Here is a 10,088-nt window from a genome sequence, read left to right on the forward strand (position 1 = left end):
ATTTTATTAAACCGTTTAATGGATACTTATTAACTTACAAACTTTCCCAGGATCATTTAGAGAATTATTTAGCGCAGTAAGAAGCAAAGGGGGTCATAGTAACAATCCTACGTGCTATCAGTTTACAAATATTTTCAAAAAACTCTTAGTACACGCGGATGTAAAACAATCTAAATATGGTAACTGTACGTCTTTGGATAAAACATGTCTTTTACAAATATCATCAAAAAGAAAAGCAAATGTAACTCTAAGGATAGCACACATTACATTCCGTTTTTTGAAACTGATTGTGTTTTATCAGAATTTTTACGGAAAAAGGTAAAAATAGAAAATATATCGACGAGTTTAATAAACTACATGAATAACAATGCAAGAAAATTGTTGTTCGTGCGATATTATGGATAACAATTAGTACACTTAATCGTTATTCACATGGAATGGATGGTGAAAAGATAGTTGATAATTAATGGATGATGATAGGATAAATCGGAATTTAATAAGACGCAGGGAATATTGAATTTAAAAGAAAATGCGAAAACTGTAGAGATTAGAGTTACCCAATCATCCGCAAGTGCACCTGCTCACGATGGGCCACGGTCAATAGGTCAGCGTCTTTGCCGCTCGCAGGTAGGCCACAGCCACAGCTGATCTTCTGTCCAGGGAAGGAACCTCGAACGATCACTGTCACTCTACAATTGAAAATTTTAACACACTGAGATTGTTGCTCCTACGTTCTATCAATACACGTCTTTCAAAGGAGCCGATTGATTTTTATTACGAACTCAACTTCATTACACCACTGTCACTCTTCACTTAAAAGTTTTCAAACACTTACACTGTCGTTCCTGCACTCTAACATTAAACGTCTCCGAAAGGAGCCGATCGTTTTTCATTCACAAAATGAATTTCATTACCCGCGTGGCCCGTGAACTACACGATGCGCGAGGGCCGCGACTCGATCGGGATGACGTTCTTTGTATTGGAATCGGCGGATAACCATCTTCGCGTTAGGCGAATTCTCGGATTATTTCGTAATACTCTGTTGGATTTTTCGGGATCCATCATTGAGTTGAGGTGCACGACTCGATACCTACTGAACCGTCTCTCACAACTTTCCTTCGGGAGAATTTTCCCGACTCGATGGCCAAATTCGTTAGTGAAAATGTTTTTAGCATCCCTGAAAGAAACCCGACCTTCGATTCCTTGTAATATTAACAACATTCCCCACGTGTTAAACACTCGGTAACTCCGCGACTTGCAGCTACCAACCGTCGACGCCTCGATTGCCTTTTGCCGTAGCTGTAGACACATTGCACGCAGGTAAAAACCGTGCCATAATCCGTACGAAAGAACTTTCGCCAGCTTATGATTTTCGATTTCCCTTAACTTGTAACTAGTTGAACGCGTAAAATACGACCCACCGGTATGCACTCCATCTGGCATTAGTGGTAACTAAAGGTAGAAGGACATCTTTTACTACGTTCAACTAATCAAAGGTACTTTTTATTATCAAACACGTGTTTTTAAGGGAAATCGAATACAATAAACTGGCGAAAGTTCTTCCGTACTGATTGTGGCACGGCTTTTACTTGGTTACAATGCGTCTACGGCTTTGTTGGCTGCAAGTGACGGAGGTACCGAGTGTTTAACACGTGGGGAATGTTGTAAATATTACAAGGAACCGATGGTCGGGTTTCTTTCAGGGATGCTAAAAACATTTTCACTAACGAATTTGTCCATCGAGTCGGGAAAATTCTCCCGAAGGAAAGTTGTGAGAGACGGTTCAGTAGCAGAAATAATACGGTAAAAATAACTATAACCTCTAGTTCATATACGACAACTTTTTAATGTTTGCATTGTGTAATAAATATGAAACTGTGATGAATTAGTGCGATCTATTGAAAGCATATTTTTCATACATTTTGCAAATGCTAGACAAGTGTTGGATCCATAATTGTAATAGCAATTATGCAACGTCAAATGTAAGATATAGTTCTGTTTCGTTTTCCGAAAATGTATCATCCCTTCATCAAACTGTTTNGCGGGGAAGGCTCCGCCTCCATCGCCCCCTCCTGGCGGACACTACCCCCCACCTTATCAGGTGCGGGGGGCTGTAAAGATGCCCCTCCTCCTCTACGCCCCGCCCGTCTCTTGGGCGGGGTGCATTTCGGGCCGCCCAGCCTGTGATTTGCTGGGCGGCCTAAATCCGTGCAAATGGCGCACTTAGGCTGCGCGAGGCAGCCGCTGGCCCGGTGACCGGAGGTGCCACAAACGTAGCACAAATTACTCCGGTCCACCGGGCTCGTACACGTCTCCCTCACGTGCCCGGCCTCGAGACAACGGAAGCACTGCAGCTTCCGCGCCTCTAAGGCCGTGACACGCAGGGAGTACCAACCGCAGGTTAGCCTGCCTCGCGCAACGATCTTGCGCACGGCGCACACAGGGCACCGCGCCCAAACAGTTCCGAGTCCGGAGGGGGACCGGCGGATTTCGCCAAATCTAACGTCCTCCTCACGGCACTCACCTCCTTTAACTATCGCAGCGGCGATGTCCGCAACCTTGACCGCATCTGCGATATCGTGTATGCGGACATCGCCGCACTTCACCGGTCGCTGCACCCTTACATCAGCGCCGGCAGCGACCTCCCGCATCCGTGCCCTGTAAAACCAGGCCACCGGTGACTGCTCTTCTACAGCGGATCGGCCCAATGCCCATCTCCTCCAAATTTATGGCCTTCCTTGCCTCCTCTATAAACTCCGCCACGGATTTCGAACCGCCCGTGGGGGCCGTAACCGTCACGGCGGCCGCTCTCGGGGGCCGCGGCGACTTGGTCTTCCTCGCCGCCCCTTTCTTGGCACGGCCAGGTGTAGGTAGTGCCTTAGCCGGCACCTGCGCTTGTCCGCCTGTTGTGTTCTTTCCCCTCCTCGCAGAAACATCCTGCGAGGGGGGAGCAGACTTCTTCTTGCCCCTCCCCAGGGACGCATCCCGCGAAGGAGGAGGAGCAACGGCGGCCTTCTGGCGCCGCCTAGCTTTTCGCCCCACCACCTGACTCCAAGTCTCCGAGTCTGAGGTGAGGGCGGGACCAGGGTTGAGATATTTTTACCCACGACGCTCGCTTCCCCTGTTTTTCGCCCGTATTTCGATCCCCACTACTATTCCCCTCATGCGTGCTCATGCGCGTTCGCGAAGCTCTCCGCAGCGCTACCGTGAAAATCACTGCATACCTCCACCAACTATTGGTCCCCACCATGGTCGCGTCGTCCCCACTTTCCGGCCGTGGGATAAATTACGAGAGCCCTGCTTCTATCGTACTTTCGGACTGTTCGGCCTGATGGTACACTGTTGCCATATCACATGTTTCGGCCTGTACTAGAAACGGCCGTGATACCATACATACATATAGCATACTTAACTGATGGCACTAGCAGCCGTGTTCACAATGTCGTGCAACGTGCGCGTCCGAACATTTCCAACGAAGCGAAAGATGACGACGTCGCCTGATTCGGATTCTCACAAACTCTCATTGAAGATTATCGAGGCGGTGAGGGAGCACCCGGTGCTGTATAGGCCGTCGGAGGTTAGGAGCTCCACGGTGAAGCTCCAGGAGCTGCGTCAAAAGGTCTGGAACAAGATCGCTGACGATCTCGGCGTCGACGGTGAGCTGCCGTTACAAGCGTTTCAATTGTTTCTACCGAATTGTTTTCGCTCATTGAGTCTTCGACAGAATGTTTCTAATCGATAATAAGGATAACGTGAGAACGCGTGAGGTTTAGAATGTGTGAAGCTCCTTATTTTTGTTTACTAGTTTTTAGAGATAATTCGGATTAATTCGCGTTCGTCGCGATGAGATTGTTTCAAGCAAATCTCTGTTTTAGACATATGCAAGTTGCGGTGGATCGAAAATTCTGAAAAGAATGAGATTTACGATGTGAGAATTTTTTTCAGATTTTTTTAGCTATTATTTATTTTTACATTAAAATTCATTAAGCATGCAAATCAGTTTTGTCACATTTTAGAGAACGATTTTCAATATTTTTGTTCTTCGGAACTAGCATATGGAATTGTATGAAAGAAGTCGGAGATGTACTTCTATACGTATACGACATGTGTAAATTCTTTCAAATTTTTCCGTCCATTACTTATATTATAACAAAACTCGGGAAAAGCGCAAATTTTGCTAGATGTGAAGGGATGTATTTGCCTTTACATACGATTTTCAATATCTTTGGCATTTTAATTTCTTCGGATCCGGCGGATAAAAGTTGATGACAACAATTCAGAGATACAATTGTACATACAACAGTAATATAAGTAAGAATTTTTCCAAATCAGTCTATCAGTTGTTTAAATTGAAAAAAGTTCATAAATTTGGCAGATTTCGAAGAATTATCAGAACCAAAAACGGATTGACCCGTGATTTTTAGTATTTTTAATAATTAATTTCTGTGGAACTAGCGTATAGAATTTGACGGAAAAGTTCAAAGATCTAGTACTGTGCTTGTAATATAAATAAGTATTTTCTCAAATTCTTCCATTTATTCTTTATATTAAATAAAAATGCAGAACGTCCTCTATTTCAGCGAATTGGATGAGACTGCGTTGGAAGAACTTGCGAGACACATACTCCCGTATATTAAAAAACTTACAAAGAGCAGACAGGGGCGAGCGTAGAAAGAAATGGATATTCGAGGATGATCTCAGCTTCCTTAAATTTCAGTAAGCCGATAAATTTCTCTTCTTCGATGTCTCCACTTCCAATTTAATTGTAGCATGTCATTCGCCTCCTCCTGAGTAAAAATTCTCAGAAATCCGACTTACTCTCTTTCTGCGATAACTTTCAAGTAAATTTATATTAATGTTATTATACAATTTTTTAATTTTATGATCTAACTAATCCCTCCAGGTATGAGCCGGGCGATCGACATCAGATAATTCAGGTCTCTCAGGATTACATCGAAACCATCAATTCGAGTGGGAACACCACTAAACGCCTGTTGAAACAATTAGAAGACAAGAACGACGAAAATTACACGGAATACTTAGACGTCGTCGATCCTTCTCCGTTGAAAAGTTTGAATGTAAACTTCGTCAACCCGAGTTCCTCGTATTCCCAGGTTAGCAGTTGGTCTCTCTGCGAGAAGGATAAATCGAATAAGATCGAGGATACTACAGAGATCATGGTGAACATTCTACCTGAAGAAATGCAGCCGAGCGAAACGACTAAATTTCATGAGAATTATAATTGTGAACGCGATAGGCGACAGTTGGACGGTGAGACGATGGAGCTTCCGACCGGCTACTACGTTAGGAGCTACCAGAATACGGAGAGCAAACCTTTCGCCGAGGATAACAAGAGTTTACAATTGTTCTTCGACGGTATGAAAGAGACGGTTAAACGATTGCCGGCGACGGTGCAAGCCGACGTTAAAATGAAGATATTCCAAATAGTAAACGAGGCTGAGATAAAATATTCGAACGGCTCTATTAGGAACTCGAGCGAGAAGTACATTCACCCACCGCCTGGAGGTATACCGAATCTCGTGCTAATACCTTGCAACAGGATAGACGAACAGAAGAACTGATATATTGAGTTTCATTCAGTTTAGAAAAGTTCTGTTCTTATTTTCGTCGTTGACAATTAATAATTGCATGTAAGAATTACTAATTGTTTGTACGAAACTGGAGAGGGGGAGCCGGTTGTATTATAGAAAAAGAAAGGACCTTTTTTTAGGATTTCTTTTTCTATAATATAACCGGCTCCCAGGGACTATAAAAGAGAAGACGGGAATCATTTAATTAAAACTTAAACCTCGTTTCATTTAATCGTTACCACATTAAGACGAAGGTAGGATCGCATTTGGCAACGGTAGAACGATCTTAACATTCACGTAGCCCTACATCACATAAATTGTTCCTACACGATAAACATGTACTATATTAACACTAAACCTACAATGCACGGTCCAAATGACTTCTTAAATTCCTCTATAAAAAGAAGACAAAATCGTTTTATTTTTTTTAAATTATAGTTACTATTTAAGCTGATACAAAACTAAAAAACTAATGCATTGAACTGCATTTAAATTTCTGTTAGCAGGTTTAGTGTTAAATGTACAACAGGATAAACGAACAGAAAAACTGATATATTGAGTTTCATTCAATTTAGAAAAGTCCTGCTCTTATTTTCGTCATTGATAATTAATAATTACATGTAAAAATTAATAATTATTTGTAAGAAACTAGAGAGAAGGAGCCAGTTGTATTATAGAAAAAGAAAGGATCTAAAATCCTATTTTTGAGGATCTTGGGGGTCCTGTCTTTTTGTATAATATAATCGGCTCCCAAGGACAATAAAAGAGAAGACGGGAATCATTTAATTAAAGCTTAAACCTCGTTTCATTTAATCGTTACCACATTAAAACGAAGGTAAGGTCGCGTTTGGTAACGGTAGAATGATCTTAACAACGTTCACATAGCCCTACATCCCATAAATTGTTTCTACGTTATAACCGTTTAACACATTAACACTAAACATACCACGCGCAGTCCAAATGATTAAATTATTCTATAAAAAGAAGACGAAAACTGTTTTATTATTTTTTAAAAATTGTTATTATTCAAGCTAGTACTAAACTAAAATATTAATGCATTAAACTGGATTTAAATGTAAAAAGTATATAGTGTATTAGTGTGCAATAACTGTTGGCAGGTTTAGTGTTAAATGTACATGCATTCGAGCTAACATTTAATTAAACATCTAATAATATTGTACATTAGTTGTTTAAAGGGCTAGTCGATTTCGGAAAGCCTCGAGCATAGGAATACAATATTGATTCCTAATGTTATTTATAGTCTCCTCGATTAATTCGTTGACCATATCTCGTTTAATGCGCAGTTGGTTAAGAATCGTCAACTCTGGTTGAAATAGGGAGAAGAGAACTGCGAGCACCAGAATGAAAGCGGGTAGAAATAGGTGGAACGCTTTGTGCCATTGTTTTCCTTCTTGTCTTGCTTGTTTCGACTCGATTTTCTCTGTTACCTTCGTTGTTATCATGCTGGGTGGACGGAGGTTGCTGTCCGAAGAGGAACGGGCATGATCGAACGAGTCCCGGGCGACACAACAGTCCGTTTGACTACCTGAAGTCGAATTCAAATGACTTATTGTTAATAATGTAAGTTAATTATTAGAAATACAAAGAAATATTTTATACGAGAATCGTAGGTATTGTTTCGCGTCTACAAATACGTTTAAAATTCTATGGTTTCTAATTCACCTGTCCATTCCCAGGATCGTCTGTTCGGTTCGACTCGGCTGACTCTGCAGCTTTTCGCGATTCCAAGCGAATTAGTATCAGCCACAAACTGGTTGCTTTTCCAAGCAACTTTCCCATTCGGCTGTTTTCCCATCGTGTCCTACGTTGTTTCACAACAAAACATTAAACGATGTAATATGCAATCTTAAGTTAGAGTCAGACAAAATTAAACATTAAAAATATCGAACATCCAAGGACATTCTCTTTTAGTTCTGATGATTCTTCGAAATTTGTCAACTTCACGACTTTTTTTTAATATAAATAATGGGAAAATTTGAAAAGATTCACAGATCTTCTACTAGTATAGAAGTACGGCTCTGCCTTTTTTCATCAAATTTCATCCGCTGGAACCGGAGAAATAAAATCGTGAAGCTGTAATCCGACGATTAAATGAGACCCGCCGATCGTACCTTTGGTTTGATCCCCGGCGACCCGTCGATCACGGTGGTGATCGTCGAATACTCCCCGGGAGTTAACAGAACGTATGTTCTTCCCGATTCTGCGGCAGACGGTGAGCTACTGCCCCTGGAGCTTTTCACTATTAACGCAGTCGAGCGTACCACCGTGCCGTGCTTCGCGGTCTTCTTCTCCAACGCATTCATCCTCTGCCACACCACTCGGGCTACGTCTCTCCCAGCTAGATCCTCCGTACTGATCACTATCCGTCGGCTCTGTAACGCTGCTTGTCCGCGGTTTTGTCCCGAGTATTTCATTTTAAGTTTGCCCGCAGGTTCGATTCGACTCCCTGCAAATTTGAACAGCTCGCTGGAATCAGGAAACAGTAAGGAAAGAGAGAGAGTGTCCGGACCATTATCGTTTCTGTTAATCTGTTCGTCCAGCGGTGGTAAAGACTTCTCTGGGCAACGGTGATCGATACATTTCCCACCTTCGAGGGTCTCAAACTTGTCCAAGCTTGCATTGTCTGGAAAGAATTATGAATAATCGATGGGAAATAATGAAACGATGATGGAGTAATTTCAGGATATATCCGAGTTACGTGAAAATCGTATCAGACAATAAACGATAGTAACAATATATCTAAAAATTGTAGAAGTAACGCAAGAGACAAAAACATGCAACTATCTGAAGCAGTAAAAGCTACAATTGATGAAAGCAGCTCCAGTGAAGAGCAAAACAGAAGAACGCACACTATATAAAATTAAATAATTTTTCTAAAATCGGACCAAACAACCTGAATTTTTTGGAGTAGTCAAAAGATTACGGAGAATATTCAGATTTGTATAAATCGTAAGGGGAAATGTGAAGATCATGTTTTTCAACTTTTTTCATCCGAGATTTCCCTATATCCTCGTTCGATTATTGCGAATTGTATAAATGTATTACTGGCGTCGATGAGATCCTGGCTGGGATTCCTAATTTGGCTCTTCCTTCGGAGTCTGTCGAACGTTTGTAAAGACTCTTTACGAAATTGATCCTTGGTAAAGGTTCCAATTTGATCCTCTACTGACAATTCCTCCTCCTCGTCCTCATCTTCCGGTTTCGTTTTATTCGACTTAGACTTCGCACCCCATGAGAATATAGAACCCACGTCCTTCTGTGACCTAATTAAAATTTAACAGGCTTATTTTAATTAAATATCACGATTTATAATAAGAATCGTACAATAGTACGAATCATTGACGTATGTACGCACGTGAAGAAAAATATTTGATCGACCGCACATCTCCACGCGTGCCTGCAGTTCGACCCGGTTGGACACCTAAGCCCGACGGTGTGCCTCCTCTGGATTCATCACCGAATCACAAAAATTTTTGTAAATGAAACGCTCGAATCTCGACGATCCACGGGATTTCATATAAATTGCCTTTACTTATATTGGTCGATCTATCGTGATTTGGATCGGATTTTTCATACAGAAGGAGCCTGTGTAGAATATGTAAATAAATACCGATTTGAGAGACTTCAAGCAGCTACGGCGTTTCATCGAGCCGATGGAACCGCATTTATTTGTGATCGCCGCACTAAGTTTTTAGTAAATAAACTGTATATAAACGCGCGTTAATTGTTAATTATTATCGATTCACCGAATGGAGCGATGAATGATTTAAGAGTTGCGAGGCGAGTTTGAAAGGCTTGACTAACGTTGCGCGGGCGGAGAAAGAACAACCTCGGGATGCTTCGGCTAATTTTTTAAACGAGATTAAAACGTAACGATATCGATTAGCACTCGGTGATTTTATAGATACTCTATTATAACTACATATGTAACTGTAACCAGAAAAACCTAGTTGGTATACGAAGATTCACATCCAACATGGCGGATACTACACATGGCATTGTTGCGAGGGTTGCGAGTTGCGGAATGCTTTATTCATGAGAAACAAGGGTGGTTTCGTATTACCAATATGACCACAGTGGACCACAGGCGTGAGTGACTCAAAAAGATTCTAGGTCGACCTTGCATGTATACATAGAAAATGTGATACGTTCTATTCCATGCGTCGCGACTAGCTGGATTTATGTATTTCCTTCATGTGCGTGCGAACTGCGATATAAGCTTATCCGGATATATCCGGAATCCCGGAGTCATTTGTATATATGTATAGTATACAAACATTGAAACATGCTGGCAGTTCTGGACACGAGGCGCTAGACGCTAGACGCCATGTTTACAATCAACGAGTTATTATAAACAACGTTTTTTAGAAAAAAGAAGAATGGTCAATTCCTTGATGCGACATTCGTCGTCTTAGTTGTCCAGCATTACTCGCATATTACAAAACTTTCCAAAATTTATATCCAAATATGTATAAT

At 41.6% G+C, this 10,088-nt stretch overlaps 2 protein-coding genes and 1 long non-coding RNA gene across 4 annotated transcripts; 2 read left to right on the forward strand and 1 right to left on the reverse strand.

Moving 5' to 3' along the window:
- The first annotated feature begins 3,383 nt into the window (after nucleotides 1–3,383).
- Nucleotides 3,384–6,389, forward strand: LOC108629772 (transcription factor Adf-1). Its single transcript, XM_018032636.2, has 3 exons — nucleotides 3,384–3,656; nucleotides 4,581–4,716; nucleotides 4,904–6,389. Exons 1-3 carry the CDS (start codon nucleotides 3,416–3,418, stop codon nucleotides 5,580–5,582), a joined length of 1,056 nt encoding a protein of 351 aa, XP_017888125.1. The 5' UTR covers nucleotides 3,384–3,415; the 3' UTR covers nucleotides 5,583–6,389.
- A 246-nt stretch (nucleotides 6,390–6,635) lies between these two features.
- Nucleotides 6,636–9,864, reverse strand: LOC108629725 (uncharacterized). Of its 2 annotated transcripts, none has more exons than XM_026817510.1 (7): nucleotides 9,676–9,864; nucleotides 8,968–9,056; nucleotides 8,658–8,875; nucleotides 8,122–8,235; nucleotides 7,724–8,058; nucleotides 7,275–7,413; nucleotides 6,636–7,137 (listed from the first exon to the last, which is right to left on the reverse strand). In XM_026817510.1, exons 1-7 carry the CDS (start codon nucleotides 9,736–9,738, stop codon nucleotides 6,782–6,784), a joined length of 1,314 nt encoding a protein of 437 aa, XP_026673311.1. In that variant the 5' UTR covers nucleotides 9,739–9,864; the 3' UTR covers nucleotides 6,636–6,781. The 2 variants fall into 2 exon arrangements, with proteins under 2 accessions (XP_026673311.1, XP_017888049.1); XM_018032560.2 differs by lacking the exon at nucleotides 9,676–9,864 and adding an exon at nucleotides 9,223–9,592.
- Nucleotides 6,943–7,500, forward strand: LOC113464901 (uncharacterized). The gene is made up of 2 exons (XR_003389763.1): nucleotides 6,943–7,172; nucleotides 7,289–7,500. It is a non-coding gene; the product is annotated as an uncharacterized LOC113464901 (long non-coding RNA).
- Nucleotides 9,865–10,088: the final 224 nt, after the last annotated feature.

The sequence above is a fragment of the Ceratina calcarata genome, unplaced genomic scaffold (assembly GCF_001652005.2).
Source record: "Ceratina calcarata isolate Rehan_Ccalc_2016 unplaced genomic scaffold, ASM165200v1 scaffold586.2, whole genome shotgun sequence".
In the NCBI taxonomy this organism is placed as follows: Eukaryota; Metazoa; Arthropoda; class Insecta; order Hymenoptera; family Apidae; genus Ceratina; species Ceratina calcarata.